The sequence below is a fragment of the Siniperca chuatsi genome, linkage group LG10 (genome assembly GCF_020085105.1).
Source record: "Siniperca chuatsi isolate FFG_IHB_CAS linkage group LG10, ASM2008510v1, whole genome shotgun sequence".
In the NCBI taxonomy this organism is placed as follows: domain Eukaryota; kingdom Metazoa; phylum Chordata; class Actinopteri; order Centrarchiformes; family Sinipercidae; genus Siniperca; species Siniperca chuatsi.
Window position 1 is genome coordinate 27,272,680 of NC_058051.1, and position 22,281 is coordinate 27,294,960.

General features: G+C 40.4%; 1 protein-coding gene across 3 annotated transcripts; it reads left to right on the plus strand.

Moving 5' to 3' along the window:
• Window positions 1-321: 321 nt before the first annotated feature.
• Window positions 322-21,991, plus strand: mical1 (microtubule associated monooxygenase, calponin and LIM domain containing 1). Of its 3 annotated transcripts, none has more exons than XM_044209999.1 (25): window positions 322-484; window positions 1,082-1,162; window positions 3,736-4,045; window positions 4,757-4,964; window positions 6,271-6,378; window positions 6,554-6,649; window positions 7,376-7,531; window positions 8,276-8,376; window positions 8,640-8,897; window positions 9,714-9,829; window positions 10,785-10,911; window positions 11,410-11,485; window positions 11,693-11,840; window positions 12,105-12,307; window positions 13,354-13,460; window positions 13,780-13,836; window positions 13,952-14,207; window positions 14,653-14,720; window positions 15,008-15,833; window positions 15,990-16,108; window positions 16,208-16,321; window positions 17,908-18,001; window positions 18,515-18,608; window positions 18,910-18,983; window positions 20,577-21,991. In XM_044209999.1, exons 3-25 carry the CDS (start codon window positions 3,788-3,790, stop codon window positions 20,768-20,770), a joined length of 3,858 nt encoding a protein of 1,285 aa, XP_044065934.1. In that variant the 5' UTR covers window positions 322-484; window positions 1,082-1,162; window positions 3,736-3,787; the 3' UTR covers window positions 20,771-21,991. The 3 variants fall into 3 exon arrangements, with proteins under 3 accessions (XP_044065934.1, XP_044065935.1, XP_044065936.1); XM_044210000.1 differs by having other exon boundaries at window positions 12,105-12,295; XM_044210001.1 differs by lacking the exons at window positions 322-484; window positions 1,082-1,162; window positions 3,736-4,045; window positions 4,757-4,964 and having other exon boundaries at window positions 6,554-6,635.
• The last annotated feature ends 290 nt before the right edge of the window (window positions 21,992-22,281 follow it).

A 22,281-nucleotide genomic window follows, 5' to 3' on the forward strand; every position in this document is an offset into this window, starting at 1 on the left:
GATTATTATTAAGGCTGCAACTAACAGTTAAATTCATTGTCAGTTAATCTATTGATATTTTTTTCAATTAATCAATTCATCATTTAGTCTATAAAACGTCCGAAAACAGTGAAAAATGTCATAGTTTGCCAAAGTGATGTCTCCGAATATCTTGTTTTGACTGACCAATAGACCAAAGATTTACAGCAAATCCTCACCTTATTGTTTTATGTGAGAGATAAAATTCATATTTCTCAGTGATTCACACACGATGCCCCCAGGATAGCCATATCAGATTAAACACCTACCCCACCCTCGTCACGTGCGCTGTGCCTGTAGCTTTACCAGAACGTCCCGGAAGAGCCTCCACTCGTGCAGTACGAGCGCGAGGTGCAGGTGAGCTTACGCGCACTGTTTACCTGTAAACAAAGACAAAACAAAACATGGGAACGGCACCCAGGATACAGTTTCACGGATACCGGCTTCCTGCACGACTACAAACCTGGTAATGTAACTTCAGGACGCATTGTGTGATTCAACACTGTTCATATTTGACTTGGAAGGACATATTTTGTATATTGTGTTCATTGTTATTTTGCGAGTTACCTTGTAAGTTTAAAAGTTTGTCGGTGGGTTTTGTAGCCTAGTGCTGCTGCTGCTGCTCTCTGGTGACATTTAGTGTATCTTTTGTAGTTCACTTCCACTTTAAAATACATGAATGAATGGATTTGTTGGTGTAACATAGCTCTGTGTAAACCATATTTTCTGTGTCCACATATTTCAGCTCTCATAGCATTTCAGTGTTCTTTTAAAATCTGGCTGCTAGCACTTGGAACATGTTGTGACTGCAGCTTGCTTTGGCACGGCAGATCACATTCAGTGCCACACCTTCCTGTTCATTTATCAGCTTCCTATCGTTGTGAACACTTAACATTTATAAGGGTATATTTTAATGTCTCAGTACAAACCGCCGCGGATGTCTGTTGGAGCCAGATAAGTTCAGAAAATGACATCTCTTTCTTTTCTTTCCTCTCCCCTCTCTCTCCCTCTCATTCTCCATTATGTTTTTTTTCTCTCTGCGTCCCTCTCCAAAACCTGCCAGGCTGGAGATCAGTGTTTGATCCAACATCTTGATACACACAGCGTTGCCAGACACACTGGCAGAGCTTACACATGTAATAAGGTGGGTCAATCTAATCCAATCCACTGGCCCTGAGGAAAATCAGGTCAATTCACCTTTTAAATCCTGGTTGCTTCTGTCTGTTCTTGTCCACAGTATTCCTGCTAAAACTTGTCTCATTCTTAGAATTGCTTAACACAAGTCAGATGTTGATGACTGTGTATGTGTATGTGTCTGTGTGTGTGTGTGTGTGTGTGAGACTGTCTATCTGTCTGTCTCTACCTTTGCCACAGAAGACACCTCATTCAGCATGACTATCTGCAAACTATATTTAGCAGTGTCACAGAAGTTGATTTTTAACAAGGGATCTAGTTTGTGCTTTTATGTTTGTTTTAATGCTGCTGTACATCTTTCAAGATAGTTAAAACAGAAAATATAGCACAGAGTATAAATACAGCAGCCTCTTTGGGAATTAGATAAAAGTTTCAAGATGATCCTCTTGAGTTATTTTTATTCTTGACAGTTTGTCTTGTCATCACAGGCCATTTTATTCTTGGTAAACATTTTTATCTCTGGTAGAGACACTGGTGCCATTTGGAGACCGTGAGGCAATTTTGATTAATAATTTCAGACCAAAGGTCACACTACACTGTACATGGCAGGAGGCTTATTTGTTTGCTATTGTAGTGTCTAGACTGCAATTAATGAATAAGGAAACCGAAGACGGGATGAAAGTGGGAGTTTAATGATTTTTAATATAATTATCCTTCAAAAATCAAAAGTTTTAAATGTCTGGACTACGTTCACCTGAGCTATGTGTCCATGTTGAAGCCTCTGTGTTAGGCCAGTATCATTTGGGTCTCCGTGGAGACTTAGCAAACACCTCCAGAATTGTTTGCCTTTAGATTTATTGTAGGTAGTAACTTGTTTGAGTGATTGTCAACACAGATAAAGGCGGTAATGCAATAAACAGGAAGGCAGAGACATTTTTTTTTATCTTCTTGTCATGTTTGTTAATATCTACAGACAGTCGGTGGTAAAAAAAAAAAATGTGAGGGAGTAATGTTCGTCTTCAAAGCAGTTTAAATGCAGTTCCCATCAGGTTCACACACAAGCACAGTCGTGCACACATGCTGCAGTGGTCTGTGACTGTAATTATAGACTCTGCGTCGCAGGTGGAGGGCAGGGGCTGCAGAATTAGTAGCAGAGGGGGGGTTGTGAGTGTGTTATCTTCAGGAAGTGATGCATGCATGTTAGTTACAGGATATGTCAACCACAACTTGCTGTTACTGCAACAAAAAAGGTGCTATATATGTATTGTAGGAACAGTGCTTTAAACAGAGCCTTTATTGTTTGAGTATGATATTGACGTAAAAGATTAGCTGTTGCCTGTGGAGCCACTAGTTATTGAAAATAACCCTCCTTAAGTCAATTTTGACAAATAGATTGTGAGTTGTGAGCTCATATTATATGCCACAAATTTCTAACTACTCGAGTACAATCATGTTATATTTGTTTCTAAAGTTTTAGATATTGTCTAGAAAGCTATTGTACTATCAACATTACTGCAGGGCTGGGCAATAATTTATTCATCAGCTTTCACTGTCGTTTTACAAAATGATGTTGTTCCAACTTAATAACTCCAGGCAAATTGTAATTATCTGTTTAGAGCTGCAACGATTAGTCAACAGACAGGAAATTAATCTGCAACTATTTTTAGTAATTAATTCATTGTTGGTTCCAGGTTCTCTAATGTGAGAATTTGCCGCTTTTTCTTGTCTTACATTATAGCAAATTGAATATATTTGGGCTTTTGTTAGGACTGTTGTTAGGACAAAGCAGACATATGAGGACGTCATATGATGGACATTTTTAATTTTTTTTTTTATGTTTTATACACCAAACCATTAATTAATTAATGGAAAAAATAATTGTCAGATTCACCTATGAAAATAATCATCAGTTGCAGCCCTACTTGTGTTTAGCTTTGTCTAAAATAATACATGGTGTTTCATTACACTGAACTGCATACATTTGCCATAGTGTGATACAATATTTTAACAATACAATAAAACAGTAACATCTGATATTAATTTCAACTATCATCCAACCCTAGGTAACATTTACTTTTTCTTATTTGATTGAGGTGATACAGTGAACAGTTATCCCAGTCCAAACATACGGGAAAAGTTACATTCTCACTATGTGTTTTAGCCATATGTTTCCATTAAACTGTGTACCCTTGCATACTGACACTAATGGCACACATCCCGAGGCAGTGTGTGAGAATGACACATCAGCTGTGGGCGGGCTGTTCAGTGCAGAGCAGTCGTAAAATAAAGAAAAGAAACGGTTAGCCGCAAAAAAACAACTGAGGAAGTAAGTAATGAGTCAGCCGACCAGGTGACAAAAAAAGTTCTCTGCCTTTAAATATCTTGACTGTAAATTACATGAGGAGAAGACTTCCTCTAGCACAGAAGGTAGGAGACTTAGGCTGGACCACCTCTGTAAATGCAAACAACAAAGGCAACAAGGACTCTGTAACCCTTTAATCATTTACAGTAATCCTATCTCCACAGCCCAGTTATTTCCAGGTAGGAAGTTCTAAAACCACGATATAACCTCCTCTTTTACAGTTAACCAAGAAACCCAGTGACCAAAGGACTGGGTCAACCATCATCCTCCACTATGGCGAGCCAGGACCCTGTCAACCCTTCACATGCTACATTTGACTTCTTTGTCCAAGCCCAGACTTGTAAGGATGTGAAGCATCACTTTGCTGAGCTCTGCAGGCAACTGGACATCAATCCAAAGGATTTCAGGAGCTTCTACAGCAAGTTAAAGGAAAGACTGAACTACTGGAAGGCCAAAGCCTTGTGGACAAAACTGGACAAAAGGGCATCTCACTCAGATTACCAACAAGGAAAAGCCTGCACCAAAAACAAGGTAATGGCAGCCAGTGAATTTTTATTTCCATGATGATTAGACACACACTACACTGGCTTTTAATTAAGTTCAATGTCCTTTTTTGTTTTTGTGTTTTGTTCAGTTGTGTAAATAAATTCTTAATTTCTTCAAAATGACAATGTACTACATCATTTCACCCACCACTGAACAGGTAAAGTGAAGACTTTTTGTCATCCCATGATCTAAATGCTAGTTTTGGGGGGTAATTCTTGGGGGAAACACTGAAAACCCCTAATATTAGATAATTAGAAGATTTAAAATATAAATATTTTATATAAACATTGGTACAAAATATCCGTGTTGCGGTTTTAGCTGAACCCAAATTATTCAAACTGTAATTTTTCACCATACAATTGTAATAGTTAATTAAGAAGGGACTATGGATAAGTCATTGTCCCTCCATCTGTCTATCATGCAGATTTTGTGGGATTTGCTGCTGATCAGGTTTAGACCAAATATGTCAATGGTCCTTTCCAGCAATTTCCAAATCATACTGATTGGCTTATGGACGGTACTGCATCATTTGTTTTACTGTGACACACACAATGTTTGGGCTTGAGGTTTAAAAAAAGGACTTTGCCCCGCATGAGGGCATGAAAGCATTTAGTTTGACCTGATTTCCTCATTCTTTGATCAGCATCATATCATCCATGCTGGCTGTTTGTCTAATTTCCACCTCCTGTCTCTTAGTGTCTTGTGTTGGGTGCAGGGCCGTGTGGCCTGAGAACGGCCATCGAACTGTCCCTGCTGGGGGCTCAGGTGGTGGTGTTGGAGAAGAGAGAGGCTTTCTCCAGGAACAATGTTCTCCACCTGTGGCCCTTCAGCATTTATGACCTCCGCGGGCTCGGAGCCAAGAAGTTCTACGGCAAATTCTGCACCGGGTCTCTGGATCACATCAGTGAGTGACTAATGACTGTGCTTAATGGACTGTCCTTTACTGTGAACCAGGTCTGGTGTTGTTTTGAAATGCTCTCTTTAGGGCTGAAATGATTAGCTGATTCATCGATTCAGTAATCAAAAGAAAATGTATCTACTACATATTTTTTAACTTGTAGTTTGTTTTAATTTCAACATGTTGGTGTCCGGGGGTCAATTATTACAGTATGAGATAATATATGGCATGTAGATAGTTTAAGAGAATATGAAACTGATTGAATAACCTCCATTAACAGGGCCATTACAGGACTGCACCTCTTTATGAATCTGGGCTTTTGCAGCCTTGATGCATATGTGATTTGCTCCATCTCATAAAGATTAGATTAGATTCAACTTTAATGTCTTATTATTACACATGTACAAGTACAAGGCAATGAAATGCAGTTTAGGTCTAACCAGAAGTGCAATAAGCAAGTGCAGGATATAAAGTGTGTGCATAAATGCAGGATAGAGCAATGTTATGAACAAAGTTCCCATACCTTTTGAATCCATAGGTTTTATGACAGAGGCTCAGGTTTCAACCACCTAGTTGTGATGCACTTGAAGGGGAACTTCACCGATTTTAAACATCAGAGTGAAAAAAGATGTATAAAACCTTTGTGGCTCCAGAGGGAGCTGCATGAAGTCTGATAAATTGCTTCAAGTGATGTCACTTGAGTCGGCATCGGTTTGGAGTGAAGACTACAAGTTTGAAAAATACGGGGGTGTGGAGTTAGAAAGAAGTGAGCTTTCCAGACCTCTGTAGCCGTTCTCCTCATCTCTGCTTGAGGCTAGCAGCTCGAGGCCACTTTAAGCGCTACTAGCATAGCACACCCAAATCTCCAAATCTCTATAAAATTACTCTTAGAGGGACTACCTTGGGATCTTTGAGAATATCATGGTGGAACACTTCTTTGAGCAAACAAATCCTTTTTTTTAACTTTGGACATTACCAGAATCAACAACATTTGAACTGATCAAAAAGTCAATTATCAACCAAAATGGCATCTCAAATGTGAGATTGCTTTTCTCTGTTCTCTGACTGTTATTCGGACAAAACAAGCATATTGAAGACATCATATTGGGCTCTGGGAAATCATGATGGGCATTTTTCTCTATTTTCTGCCATTATAAAGTCTTAACAATTAATAGATTAATCTGTTGCTAATTTTTTTTTTTATGAAATTAATCATTAGTTGCTGCCCTAGCTCCCTTTAACTTTCTGTTTGTATGACTGACTGTTTAGTATCTTGGTTATCTCACAAACACATTTCCAATGATGTTTTCAGGCATCCGTCAGCTCCAGTTGGTTCTATTGAAAGTGTCACTTCTCCTCGGGGTGGAGGTGCACACCGGAGTGGAGTTTCAGGGCTTGATTGAGCCCTCAGGAGAAAACGGTATTTACATTTCCCAACAAGCAATCACTCCTTCCACTAGTTTTGCTCAGTATATCATCATCAGTTGTTTTTATGAACCAGCAATATTTGTGAACCAGCAGTATGTAAAGCAATACAGTTTTTATGAAATCTGCTGAGGCACATGGCACATAAAAGTTTGATGTGTTTCTGACAGGTTGGATGGCCAAGCTGCACCCTGGGTCTCATCCTGCTGCAACCTTCGAGTTTGATGTCTTCATCTCTGCTGGAGGAGGCAGGTTTGTCCCTGATGGTGAGACAAACACCCACGTACTCTTGAATCTAGGCCTGTCACAATAATTCCGTTTTTGACTTACCGTACGATACATACAATATGTAATTATCGCCTGTTATGATATCGACTTATCGTATATGGACATGACCTTGATCATTTTTGCCAACATGATGCCAGAATAAACAGCAAGGTTTCCCTACCATTACTATATTGCCTGGTAAAGAATGAATGACTCTTTAGCCTACCTCTGTGCCAAATATTTATTTAAGTGCAATTTTTGTTAACAGAGCCAGAGAGTCCATTTTATTTATTGTTTTGGTTGTATGATTTTATTTATGTTTTTATTTAGGATGTTTTAATATTTTTTTCACATTCCAATTCCAATGTCTGAATATTTTTAAGAATTATTATTATTATTAAGTTAATTGAAAGGGTGTACTTTCATTATTATGCTTACCATTATATCAATGGCATAAAATGGTCTTAAAATGACTTTAATATTGTTTATTGCAATTATTTCTGGGACAATATATCCTCCAACAAAAGTAGTTATCGTGACAGGCCTACTTGAATCATTTCAGTTCACACTGTTGAAATAGTGGGCACAAACAACTGCAATTCCACATTTTGCAAGGTCTGGGTGTTGTACATAGTCATAAAACGCAAGCTTCCATTGGCAGCCATATTCAATAAGTGAGCTTTCATCAGCCCAGTTTCCTCTTTTCTTCTTTCACAAACTATCAGGTTTTAAGCACAAGGAGCTGAGAGGCAAGCTGGCTATTGGCATCACAGCCAACTTCACCAACAGACACACGGCTGCTGAGGCCCAAGTAGCAGAGATCAGCGGTGTGGCCCGCATCTACAACCAGAAGTTCTTCCAAGAGCTGCTCACTGAGACAGGTAGGAATCCATATGACATCTGCAGTCATCTTCAGCTGGATGGAAGAATGACATCTGGATTTGGGGTGAAGCAGTCTGCTCTATTTCTGCAAACTGTTTTAAAAATTGAAGCATGAAAAGAGGAATCCGTTGCTTCAGATTAATTTATTTTATACCACGACTTGCACTAAGTGAGAACATGAATTATGAAGTAGAGTCACTCAACCAGAACATTTCTAATAAGAACATGAGTGCTTATTTTCATTTTATTGCTCTTCTGTTGTGCCTTGCTGAACACAACCCTGAAGGCATGAAATGAATGTTCACACTGTCAGGTCATGTTCAATGTGAAGTGTGAAAAGAGCAGAAAGGCTGTTAATCTGTGTTCCAATCCTCAGTTAATTTCCTGTGACAGCGTTAACCGTGGTAAAATCCACCCTTACTCTCTGACCTACTCTGTACCTATTGCAGCTTGATTTTGAACAAACCTTACAGGAACTGTGTGTCACCTTTATAACCCTGATCTCACCCAGTTGAACGACTTATTATTTCATTCTTACCCCCCTGTTTCTCCATCTTCTCCCCCACCCTCAAGTAAAACCAGTAGAAAAGCATAAGCAAACAAGCTAATGATAGAGAAAATATCACTCTCAAATATAAAATGTTCTTGATGTCAGCCTTCGTGATTCTCCCACTCTCCTACACTGGTCTCTCTCTCTCTCTCTCTGTTTGCCCACCATGCTCTCTCTCCATTCTCCATTCCAGGTATCGATTTGGAGAATATTGTCTACTACAAAGACGACACCCACTACTTTGTCATGACTGCCAAGAAGAAGAGCTTGCTGAAGAAGGGGGTCATTAAACAGGTGAGAACAACACATCCATTACCAAGAAAAAGTGTGATTCTTATTGGCACCAGCTGTATCTGTGGCCAGTAAAGAAAAAGAAACAAACTAGATAGATAAAACAACACTGCAGGTGCTCCTGAAGAGAGAAACTGTCAATCATCTCTTTATTCTCTGCAGCCTGGCCTAGTAGCTATTGCAGCAAACCAAGTATAAGACTTGTCACTCAGAATCAGAAAAAGGTGCCATGACTCATCAGATCGCACCTCTCACTGTCTCTACAGGACTACAGTGATGCAGAGGAGCTGCTGGCTCCTGCAAACGTGGATCATGAGGCTTTGTGCTGCTATGCCCATGATGCTGCCTACTTCTCCACAGGTGGCAAACTGCCTGACCTCCAGTTTGCTCAGAACCATGCCGGCAAGCCAGACGTGGCCATGTTCGACTTCACCTGCATGCACCGTGCTGAGAATGCCTCTCTGGTCAGGGAGAGGAGGGGGAAGAAATTGTTGATGGGTCTTGTTGGTGATTGCCTGGTGGAGGTAGGGGGCAACATTTTAAGTGATCTGGCGCAAATTTACCCTAGTTCACATTTTTAGCCACACTAGCGGCGTGGTTCTAGAGATGGTGATGATCTGTCCACCACTTTGTTCTAGACTGAAATACTCAATAACTATGGACAGACTGGCAAAGACATTTGTACATACAGTCAAAGTTGACGATGTAATAAATGTGTTGATCCACCGACTTTTCTTGTATCACGATGAGATTCACATTTGTGGTTTGAAATGAAATGTCTTAACAACATTTTAATAGAGTCCCTTTAAATTTGGAACAGACATTCACGTCCTACTCAGGATACATTGTAAAATTCATGTTTTTGACAAGCACTATCATTAGGTCAAGATTTTAATTTGTCCAATTCTTTGGTTTATAACCTAATACCTGCAAAACTAATGACATTCCCATCAGCTTCAGCTGTACTTTTAGTGCTTTAATTAGCAAATGTTAGCATGCTAATATGCTAAACTAAGATGGTGAACATGGTAAACAATATATTTGCTAAACATCAGCATGTAGCACCACTGTGTCTAACTACAGCCTCACACAGCCGCTAGCGTGGCTGAGGACTCTTAGTCTTGTTTACATAAACATGATGGCTGTTTGGAAATGTGATAAGCTCTTATGTAGAGTTTGAAAAGCTGGGCAGCTTTTCCTTTTTCTGTCCCATAAGTTTTAATAAGTGACACGTGTCTTGTGTGATAATCACTTACTGTATGAAATGTGTCTGCTCCACTTACCAATTGTGCGATTATCTTAATGCGCTACAATGAGTTCTTATGTTCTGTTCTTTGCAGCCTTTCTGGCCTCTGGGTACAGGTATTGCCCGTGGGTTTCTAGCTTCTTTTGACACAGCGTGGATGGTGAGGAGCTGGGGCATGGGGATCCAACATCTCAAGGTCCTGGCTGAGCGGTGAGCCGCAGCACACAATACAGACAATAGCATTTCATTTTTACATCATGAGCAATATCATGCAAAACACATTGGAGTTCATGATGCAACTACTTCCTGTTTCTTCACTACCTGCCATATTTCTCACCACTGACTTTGCTAATTTGTGCACTTCTCAAAAAGGGAACGTGTTACCTTCTGTTTCTCAGACACACAGTGAAAACCATAGGTTCTACTATTAGCACGATATTTGTATCGTACTAAACTGAACTAAGGATTCAAACGTTTAGAAAATGAATGGATGACCTTGAAAGTGTTGAAAAAATAAAGTGCCAAAATTCATCAGTATGCCTGTGGATGTCCTCCTCAGCAACACCTCCCATCCTGAGATAATTAGTATGATGGATAGTTGTTTTGATTGCATAGATGTAAGAAAATATTTGAGCATGATTCCTTGATGTGACAAGAATAAAACAATGAGGCTTCTGGTGTTTGACAGAAGTCATGTTTTGTCCATGAAATGTGCCAATTGTGAGCTTTTGATATTTACAAGACAATGAAAACTTACTAGAAAGTATTTGAATATGATTAGACTAAATCTGATGTGGTAAGCCTGAGGAGAATACAGAATAAAGTGTTGAGAACCTCTGGTTATTTTCAACCAACCACATAAATTATGGTCCTTTTTCTCATAGTTTAAAATAAGAAGGTGTACCTGCAGATACATTTTATACCAGACAAAAAAATTTTACACGTTAAAGGAATTATTTTTGCTCTGTTTCTATTCCTCTAGTGTGAAGTCAAAAATATGTATGGTCGAGTGATCTCTAAACTCACCCAGTTGTGTCATCACATCTTTCCTGTATTAGTGTCAGTTTCCTTTTCCTTTTACATTTCAATGCATCTCTGTGTTTAGTGATTTGGGGCTGTGCTTAGCTCTTAATCATTTTGCTTTCATTTCTTTAAAAATGAACAGAGAAAGTATCTACCAGGTCCTGTCCCAGACCACACCAGAAAACACCAGCAAAAACTATGCTGGTTATAGCATTGACCCCAAAACACGGTACACAAGAGTCAACCTCTCCTCCATCCAGACCAACCAGGTCAGGACTGTTATTCTTTATTTACTCAACACAGATTTGAATCAGAGTCACTTTAATCATTATGGAGGTTATTCAAAGATGCAGATTACAGTCTAGTAGTCACAGTCTCGTAAATTTATAGCAATGTTAACAGAATAGACTTTACATTCTGTTCTAATACTAAGAAAACAGATATTGGCCTGAGTTTAATGTGAAACTGCTCCATAGCTGTTTTCTTCATAATCAGGTGTTTTATATATTTGTTGTCAATGTAAAACTGCTAATATTCATAATTTTTAGGCCTAGACAGTAGTAGATTTGATTTCCACGCAAAGTATAATTATTATTGGATGGCTTACAGTAAATAACCAAAAATGTATTGATTGAATTAAAACATATCTTTATATGATTTACCAATCCTGATGTGTTCCTGTTTGATGAACTCAGTGAGCTGGTTAAAGGTTAATTTAGTCTGTGATCTCTGAATGTGTTGACTAATCTACCTGTCATTTCATTTAGGTGCAGCACCTATATGATGTTGACAAATCCAATCCATCGAGCAAGAAATGGAACAAGATGGCTCACATGCGTCAAGGTCAGCTGTTCTTCATTGTGCAGCCATGGTTACTCTAGTTATTCTTTCACTTTATACTCACCTGTGTTGAATTAAGCAGGAAGCACTGTGTGGCTTTGTGGCATTGACACGCCATAAAACAATTCACTCACACCATATTTACATATCAAAGACAGACTGCGAAATCACAAACAGGTTGTGGTTGAATTGGTCTGTTTGTCTTCTCAGATTCAGTCAGTGGTTCTGAAGAGTTGTTGAAATGGTGCCAGAAACACACCGTGGGTTATGAGAATGTGAATGTAAAAGATTTTACCCAATCCTGGAGGTCCGGATTGGCTCTGTGTGCTCTGATCCACCACTTCAGACCTCAGCTCATGTGAGTTGCTCCCCTGGCATTAGCTTGGTTTTCATCTGACAACACCACTAATGTGAAACTGTAGGATGCTGTATAATTATGTAGTGGTTCTAATGGTGTTAATTTGACCCAGTTCTTTGAAAGAAATTTACATTTAACACATTTTACCTAATTCAAATCCATAGCTAACCAAACAGTAACCAAAAGATAATGTAATGATCATCTTTGCTGTAAAAAGTATAATTAATACTGTAGAGTAATACCAGCTTTCTAATTTCTCCACAGTGACATGTCCTCGCTGGATGAGTCCAGTGCTGTTCACAACAACCAACTGGCTTTCAGCATCTTGGAGAAGGAGCTGGGCATCCCACCTGTCATGTCTGCCAGTGATTTAGCCAAAAGCGGTCAGATAGACAAGCTGTCCATGGTCCTCTACCTCACCCAGGTCCAAAATACCTTCACTGTGCCAGCAAAAGGTAAAAGTTTGGGTATGTGTTATTCACAAGGGTAAAAAGAATGTCAACCAAGGCAAAAGCCAAAAAAGCACTTTGCAATATACCACAATTAATGTTTTTATTAATTATGTCATTTTGAATCCGATTTATGTTTCGATATTTTCTGAAGATAGCTATTGGTGACAGCAGCATCAATCTTACATAACTCTGTTGCTTTAGCAGCATTTAACAGCATTAGCATCACCTTAAAAGGGTCAGATGTCCTCCCACTGAAATGTGTTGAGATGCTGAGAAGTGATCAAATCGCTGCTGTCTCTTTAAGAGCATGTTACCCAGAATTCATTTGGCTTAAGTGGCTAGTGATGTGCTCAGAGCCAGCCTCTACTGGTCGTGCTGCTCTCCTGCACTAAGCCAGCCCAGCAGCAGACAGAGCAAACATTCACGGTGGACCTGGCTTATCAGGGTCTGATGGGACTAGCGTCTTTTGATGGGGATCTACTATTCCTGCACTGAAGGAGGATTTTCTCCCAGCTGTTTGTAGTGGAGGTATTTGTAGTATGAGGAGTTTGTGCAGTGTAAATGTGAGCCCAGCGTTTGGAGCTCTGAATGAGCCGAAGTGGGTGTGATATACGCTCTCTGTGTCTGTGCTGCTGTGCTGCTGTGCTGCTCTGCTTGGGATCCGCTGACTGATGTGCAGGCAGGAGGGAGCTGTCATTCTCCGGTAACCTTATCTGAATGATGAAAGAGTGGGACTGGTAGTCAGATGTGGAGCTGAAGAGTTTTTATGTGGATTGACAAGTAAAATTCAGCTGCTGCTGCTGTGACGCTACAGAAAATGCAAGTAAGAGGGATAATTTATATTTCTGACAGAGTATCCGACATAAAAAAGATATACTTTGAAGATATTCAAAAAGGTACGATCAGAATATTTTTAGCAGCTGTATGCAAAGCTGCAAGTAGGCCAATAACAACGGTCTGGTGTTTTTAGGATTATAGCCTAGTGTAATAGTAAGATAAAGTGAATTTGGTGTGTGTCCCTCTCTGACATTTATCTTTCTTTCATTTTCTGCTGGCTACAGACCCTGTAGGCATCCTGCCATCGTCCAAGCCTCTGACTCTCTCCAAGACACGGTCAGCTGTGTTTTTCCTGAACAAGCTGAAGCACAACTCTCTGCAAAGGCGCAAGGTACGCCCACTGTGACTACAGTTCACTGTTTATACAGCACCCAGAAATGTTAGATAAAGATATTTTCAAACACTCTGGCTTGTTGGCTGGAGTTCACGTCTGGGCCTTTGGTCTGTGTTGTTGTGCGGTCTGTGACTCACATCTTTTTTTGTTTTTTTTGTTATTTCTCTGTTCGGGGCCAAATTGTTAGATGTTATTTCAAGGGACGGGTTTTCAAGTTAGTCATTAATATGGTTTGAATGTTTTTTTGAATGTTCTACACATAATCCGCATAATCAGGTCATATGAGAGTCAATAGTTTTTCTTATTTTCTGTGCAGGAAAAGCTGGCAGCTGAGAAACAAGAAAGAGAGACAAGGATGGGAGATGAGGACAGTGTAAGTTGTGTTTAAGTAATGAAATTCTACTTTAGAAGCTTTCTGTATCAATTCTGCTCTTCTCTTTTTTTGCCAATGTTGCTTCACTGAATTTAACCTTGACCTTTTCCCTCAGACGGTGGTGCTTCCTGCGTCCCCTGAGCTCGGTCCTACACCTGATCCTGCTCCTGCTCCTGCTCCTGAGCCTGAGCCTGAACCTGGTACTGGTGTGTTAATGACAAACAGTGAGGAGTGTTACTTCTGTGGTCAGAGGGTCTATGTGCTGGAGCGCATCAGTGCTGAGGGCAAGTTCTTCCATCGAAGCTGCTTCACCTGCCATCAGTGCGCCATCACACTCAGACTGGGAGGATACACTTTTGACCAGACTACAGGTGAGTACTTACTCTCTGTAAGACAGAGTTTCCCAAGTATCTGTCCATGCTGGGTGTAATATTTGGTCTTTTGTTATCTTTTTTTAGCAGCCTCTTGTTTGGTAATCTAGCAGTCCTCGATTGAAGCACTTGATGCTGTATTGTTGAGTATAAAGCACTTGTATTTCTGGTTTAACCAGCTATCGCACCTGTGGTATAACGTGTTCTCTTAAAGCCAGGATAGGGTTTTGCTACAATAAGTGAAGCACCGTTTATTTATTTATTTGTGTACTTAATATTATTTAAATTAATTTTGTGTAATTAATTTTTTAAAGGGGTTTCCATTTAGACCGAAAGGAGATTAATTATTTAAGAAAACAGCATGGTTTCTCCTCTTGAGCATGTCAACATTCACATTCTGACTTTTCAACTCCTTTTTGTGTTTCTATCTGTGATATCCCCTCAGGGAAATTTTACTGTGAGCTGCACTCTGAAGAGCTGGAGCTGGAAAACAGGGCTGAAACATCTTGTAAGGTGGGTCACCGAACGGAACAGATTAAAACCATTCTGTTGCTTGCTGCTGATGACTCCAGACTCCATGTTGAGTCCTTGTGTTTGTAGTGTGCGTGTTGCACAATCTTCTGTTGCATGATATATCATCCTTCTGGTGTCTGGTCCGATGTCATCAGCCTGCAGGGCTGACTTGCTCGCAGCCGTTACGCACAACTAATGAGAATGTTTGTGTCAAAGCATATGTAGTCTGTGGACCGAAACATATTAAACAGGGATTTGTGCTCTTTCTATGCCATTTCTGTATTCAGGATAGAGAAGGAAATCACAAAGGGACATATGAAGAGAATGGGGTTTCCAGTGATGATTATACACCATCTCCATCAGATGAGGAAAATGAGCACACTCTGGACTGTGGTCCCTCTACTCACACACAGTCACATAAACCTGAAGGACAGGACCGCCATATACTTGAATCCAAAGAAGAGTCCCAAGAACCACATGCATCAAAAACTCCAAGAGATCCTCCTTCTAAAACTGAGGTAGCAGGACACACTGAGGAGGAGACCGAAGAGCCTCCGCCCACAGTGCCCTATCCTGTCCCCAAGCCCCGCCACTCTCGGCAGACCACACCCAGCCCTCAGCCCTCTCCTCCAAGAGCAAAACCTCGCACAGTCCATCTTTTTAACCCCTCGACTCCAGAAAAACATTCATCTCCAACCCCTACAATAGAGATCTCCAAGGCAGCACCAGATTCCCGTCCGAAGCAGTCACTCCGAAAGCTTCAGCTGACCGATGAGGAGAAAACCCAGCTGGTGAATCTTCAGAGCTTCAGCGCAGATTCTGACTCAGAGACCCCTGGTGGATCCTCCTCCTGTTCCTCTTCCTCTGCAACTGCAGGGGGTCCAAGCCCCCCTAAACCAGAGGGACTGGATGGGCAAGAAGAGGAGGGCTATTGGAGTGGGAGCACCGCCAGTCACATGCGGGAGAAGAGGAATCGACGCTGCTTCAGGAGAAAAGAGATGCCAGGCGGACAGACCAGAGTACGATCCAAGTTTTCCCCCTGGAATCTCTCTTCCCCGAGGATCAGCAGAGACACCCGGCTCAGCGTCCTCATCAATCATCCAGGGAGAGTGGGTAGGTTAAGGACTCATCTCCTCTTTGATATTTGGTGGAGAAAAGTGGTTGCAGGGACAAAACCTTTTACTGTGGTGTTTTTGAGATCTTAGTTTATTGGGTTTATGGGTTTATTATGACACTTGTTACAATATCTTTCTTGCATTTTTACCACAGAAACAACATTCAGACATGTTCACAGCACCTCAGAAGAGGGGGTCGATGGGGATGATGATGATGATGACGACGATGATGAGATGTTTGCACAAGATGATACTGACCTATTTGATGAGAAAGTAAGAAGAGTAATGGAGCTGATGTTTTCATTTTACATGATAGTGAGTTGCTACATTTTAACCAGCAGTACACTTACAATATTGACACTTTGCCTGTAGTTTCAGACGGTGCCATCAGACCCTGTTGAGGCTGAGAAGTTGGAGTTGATGAAGATGAGGACACTGGAGCGGCGAGCCAAGATGAGCGAATTACAGCGATTGCGCAAAGCCCAGGTCAGTGTCTCTCTAACAGTGTCACAATACTCATAGTTTATCTATGTTTTATTGGCTTCTCCAACTTCACTCAATGAAGCACTAAACTTCATTGTACTTGCTCATAAATGTGTCAACACATTGAGGATAAGGGTAGCCATTTCTTCTGTTATCAGAATACTTGTTTGTTAAAGTTATAATCCATAAGATTTCTTTCCTGGTTGATTTGGTGACACCTATGGTTACTGGTGGTAACAGCAAGTGTGGTTTAATACAACAGGCCCCAGTATGCTGGGGGCAGCAAATACTCCTTCACTAGCTACTTTGTCAGAAATACAACAGAGGAGCAAGTGGTGTATCTGTTTTTTGATTAAAAAAAAAAAAAGTCAGCCAATAATTGGCTATCATACCATGAGCAACCATGGTCTGATTTCATGCTGCACACTGGGCAAGTAGTTTTCCACAGTACAAGGAGTTGTTTACCTTACTGAGGAGTTGGACATGGCAGCTCTTCATCTAAAAGCTCACTGTGGCTGCTCCTTCTCATCCCATTATTCCCTGCAATATTTAAAACAACAACCATGTCTTGTTTTGTAGACACAATTATTGATCGCTGTGACAAATATGTTTCCTGTGACAATAAAAGCCACCCTTTTTTTACACCAGTCGAATGCTTTTAATGTGAAGAAACAGCAGTGGGAAGTGTTTGCTTAGCAACTTAATAAACTCTGATACAGCTGTGGGAGAGTGAACAGCAAACACTGAGGCTGATGTCAATGAGATCAAATTAAAAACAGTAATGCTGGATTACATACATGCAGCGTTTCCTGTGAATGCCTCAGGCTTAAGTAGGCAATTTGAATCCAGCATGGGAATGGTAGAATCTGCCTCTAACAAGGAAAACTACTATATAGATAAATGATTATTGAATGTAAATATATTGAATGGCTATTGCAGAAAAATGGTGACCATAAATAATCATATACTGGGTTTGATTTAATGAAAATATTAAGGAATATAATTTTCTGTAAAACTTCAATTAAAAGCTGAGCCCCAATTAAACGCAGAGTCCCTTTTATTGGCTGGGTGTGGCTACATGTTTTGACAAATAAACGCAGGTCTCAATAAGAAGCGGGGTATGGTTTTCATAGAAGTTCTTTAGATGTTTAAAACCTCTTAAAGCCCACCAGGTTGCCCGCTTGAGCTAGTTAGATTGCTTAGATCGCGCATACAAATATTAATGTTACATCGTTAGATCGGTTATATTCTCCACAATTCAATCGTTCAGTTCATTTTACCAAAACCATGGGCACCAAAGTATAATTCATTCAGATTTACCGGCATGGTAAACAAGAGAGATGAAACCTACCTTTGAAGTGATCATAAAGTCCGAATATGTGTCCTTTCCTTAATTATTTACTGTTTTTCCCATCTTTGCTGATCAAGAGTTTTGTGCGAAAGGAATTAAAGGCCTGTCCCAGATATAGGCAGGTTGAGTTCAGTGATTGAAGCAAATAAAAGTCTGGGCTATTAATTGAAGTTTTACAGTAAATGCATTTGTCAAAATTTGCTTGAGAACCGCTCTTTCTTGTTTCTGTGGTTCACAGTCCATCCAGAGGAGACTGGAGGAGATTGAGGTGACCTTCAAGGAGTTGGAGGACAAAGGTGTAGTGCTGGAGCGAACTCTGCGAGGAGAGGCTGGTAAGCCCCAAACTTCAACAGCAGACAGATCTTTTATTTTTTTAAGAGCAGAACAGTTTCAACTAATTTTCACACAGATTTTATGTCCCCATGCAACCACTTTTGTAGTTTGCAGTAAATGAAGTCCTCTCTCTTCTGGTAATAGAAAGTGAAGAGAACAATGGAGAGAAAATATAAAATGAGCTGCTGTTGATTTATAAAAAAAAAAATAAAATTAAAAAAGGGTTTGAAAAGTACAAAACTAAACTAGAGAGTGGCTGCTCTAGAGAGTCAGCTGAATTCACGGGGAACAGCCTCCAGAAATAGAGATGCATGCTGCCAGTTTCTCAGACACGCTCTCTCACATGGATGCTGTGTCACACGCAGCACATAAATCTTGTTCCACAACACTATATCTAGAATTTCCATACAAACCTGTCTTCCTCTTCCCCCCCGTCCCCCAACTTTATAAACAAACATATCATCACACACAGATACCCAAACTCTCTCAAAACTTTATTTTTCCACTTCCAGGCAACAGCGGTTCTCCTGAAATGATCGAGAATTGGATCGAGCTCGTTCATGAGAAGAACGCATTGATTTCTGAAGAGTCTGACCTCATGGTGGCGTAAGTGTACACTTTTGTTGGCTCACTCGTAAATTCAAACAGTGATACACAGTAAAGGCCTGTGTAGTAATCCTGGGAATACAACACAGGCTTTGTGCAGAGTAGAAGTGACACAATAGCCAGATGGTCCATAACAGAAGACTTCCACCTCAAAACACTGTGGTTACTGGTTATTCTCACCATGGTAGCAGCCAATCTTCTTTACAGTCAAACTCTATTTGTCATATGGCCTTATGATGACCAGCAGCTATAGCAAGATGTAATGTTGACATGACTCAGCTGATGTTTGTTTTTCTCTCAGGTCTCGGCAGCTGGAACTCGAAGACAAGCAAAGCATGCTGGAGTTGGAGCTCAGGAAATACATGGAGCTGAATGGTGTGTAGTTTGGTGTGCACACATAAGCACATTTGTTGTTGAAGTTTCTTGAAAAGGCCTATTGATTGAAGTTAGAAGAGAGCAACCCAACTTAGAAACAAGCACCAGTTGTGTTTAGCCAAGGCTATTAAGTTGTGTTTCCACTTCTAATGAGATCATCAGTGCTGTGGCTTTGTACGCAGGACTGGGTGAACAGGACCACAATCAATGCATCTTGTAATATTGGCCTGAATATAAGACCATATCTGTTTATCGAAATTGCGTTCGAAAAGTGGGGGTCATATTATATTTGAGGACTAGACATTTACAGTATGTATTCCCAACATCAGATATCCTTTTTGAAGGCAGAGAGTACTGTTGTAACACCGGCTCCTACAGAGAATGTTGCATTATGGGTTCTTTGTAGCCTTCATGTTGCTAGGCTAGCAAGTTACTTCAAGTCCATTTATAGTGTGTCTTTTAGAGTTAGTCATCCTTTAAAGGACAGGTACAGACTGTGCCAAGTCTGTCTTAAACCACTACTCACATGCCCATATGTACGTTGAAAGCATAATTGGTTATTGTAATTGTTACTTTTGTCCAAACAGGCTGCAAAGAGATCCCCCACTGAAGTGATTTCAATGTAAGAGATAGAGGACACTGTCCTCAGTCCTTGTCCTTTGCAAAAATACATTCTAAAGTTCAGCTGAAGCTAAAATGAGGTTCAGCAGTCTGAGTTAATGAAATCAAGTGGGTACTGTCTGGGTAAAGTTACTGTCTTCTTCGTACCAAATTCCTTCTTCGTGTTCTAAAAAGACATTGATTTGATTAACTCAGACTGCTGAGGCCTCATATTAGCTTTGGCTGAACTTTGAAATGCATTTTTGCACAACAAGAGGACTGTGAATTTTGTCCCCCATCATTTATATTCAATTTGCTCTAAGGAGTGATCTCTTTGCACCTAGTATGCACAGGAGAAACAATTAAAGCGATGACCAGTGCTTTCCAAGTAATTATGGGCATATGAATATTGTTTTAAGACAGACAGGAAGCCCAGTTTAACCTACAGAAGTTTCTGATGGCTTCTGCCACAGTGGAAATGAATTCCTGACAAGTAAATACAAGTATCTCTGCAAATCTCATCCCTGGAAACTTTCCCAGCAAGACTAGTATGAAGATGACTTGGGGGCAGCAGAAACAAGTTGTGAACACAACATTGACGTATCATCATCACCTTTTAAGTTGATATGGCAAACTTGTTAGTAAACAGTTGCTTATTTACACATACAGCAGTTACATTAGCATTCATTTGGAGTCAGGTTTCTGGCCACCTGGTGAATCTAAGTCCAAAATTCAATCTCTTTTTTCCAAAGACGATGCTTTGTGAGAGTGAACCAAAACTGTAACTTTTGCGGGCCGAACAGCTAAACAATGAGCTGAAACTCGTTGTAAAGCTTCGTAAAGCTGAGGGGAGCTGCAGATTCAGGTGATAATTAACTACGAGCGATCCCTTTCACTGTCACATTGTTTTCACATTGTCATCGATACGTTGTTACTATTAAAATATTGATTATATATTTGTTATATGTGTATGCTTATGTGTTTCTCTGGCAGACAAGACGTCAGAGCAGCAGGCAGAAGAAGATCGGGTGCTTCAACAGATGATCGAGGTGGTGGACATGAGGGACTCCTTGGTGTCGTTTCTGGACGAGAAGAGGCTGAAGGAGATAAGCGAAGAGCAAGAGGCCTTCTCCATCAGGGAGGCTAAACGACACTCGAAGGCAGGAGCTCAGGTTCACTGGGCGTAAGGCTTTCACGCACACACTTACTCAGCATGAACCCATATGTACTGTACAGTAGATCTACTGTATGTGAGACTTGCTGCATACAGACTTGGAACCTGAAACCTAACTTTTGAAAAGCCAAAGATGATACAGAAACGTTGCGGAGGGTAACCCACCACAAGCGGTCCCTCTTTATCCGACTAGGATAAAGAGTTCAGGGTTATTGGCCAGAGGCTGAGTGAATATCAGTTGAAATCCGCACCCTAGAGGGAGACTTAAGCCTGGAGATCTGAGGCTTTGAGTTGACGCATCCAACAACTCTCCGGCTAAGCCCTGCCTGCCGTGATAGTGGGGTCACGGCAACGGACCACATATGAAAAAGGACCCCTTGTGTCTGCTGCACTATTTAACAACCACCACACAGCAGCTTATCATTACCCAGCCTGGGACTTGGCCTGGTTTGGTGTAAGAAACATGTGACTCAAGTGCAGACTAAGCAGCCAAGACTAAGCAGCGTAACATTACAGTGGGGAACCTGCAGTAGCTGGCTTTGGAGCCTTAGAGTTAGATCTAGGTTGAAAACACAGGATTGATTGTGTTTTTGAAAATACTTTGATGTTCATGTTGATTTTACTTGTGACATCATGAATAAGTGCTACTGTACACAAACACATAATATACATATCATAATTCTATGTTTAATATTTGTATACTGAATACATTTTAGAAATATGATGGTGGAGAAAAAAAACAAAGGTAGTTAAAATTAGAATAGAATTATTAAATTCCGTTATTAGTATTCATGATTTAATTTTATTGCCAAGTTTGCTTTGCTTTTATGAATTTTGTAGCACATCCTGCTGTTCACCATGTCCTTTCCTGATAGCATGTTGGATAGTTAATCTCAGGGGTTGATGGTTCAGTCCTCTGGGCTCAGAGTTGGAGTTTTCACTGATGGCCTTCAACAGTCGGCTGCTCTTTAAGTGGTGGTGTATTATATGAACACAGGGAGTTTGGGGGGGGTGAATGGAAAAAAGACTTAATGGACTGGTTCATCTATTTATAAATGCCATCATTTATCATTTGCAAGTGTTCCTATTCATGTGCTGGCAGAATAGCCAAAATCAAGACAAAGACCAGTTTGTTGTTAGTGAAAAGGAGCCTTATATATTCATTGTTCTGCTGCCATTTTGTGCCACCTGGACGGCACTTCACAGTATATCAAATAAAGATCATGCACTTTGATGTTTTAGTTTTCATGTTTTTGATAATACACTGAGGTCTTCGGTGGGGTAACTAATGCATGTCCAGTCTCAGGTGTTTTGTTTAGTTATTGGACATATTGCAATAACCTTGGCCATATACATACCTGTAGTTATATAAAGGATTTGGCTGCCCCTGCTATTCTAACTTTTAACCTCTAGAGTGCACACTTGTCCCTCTAGATTGCCAGTTAACTTAATAAGACTGTAACACTTGAGAAACTCATCTTATCAGAGGTGGAAGAAGTATTCAGATCCTTTACTTAAAACTTA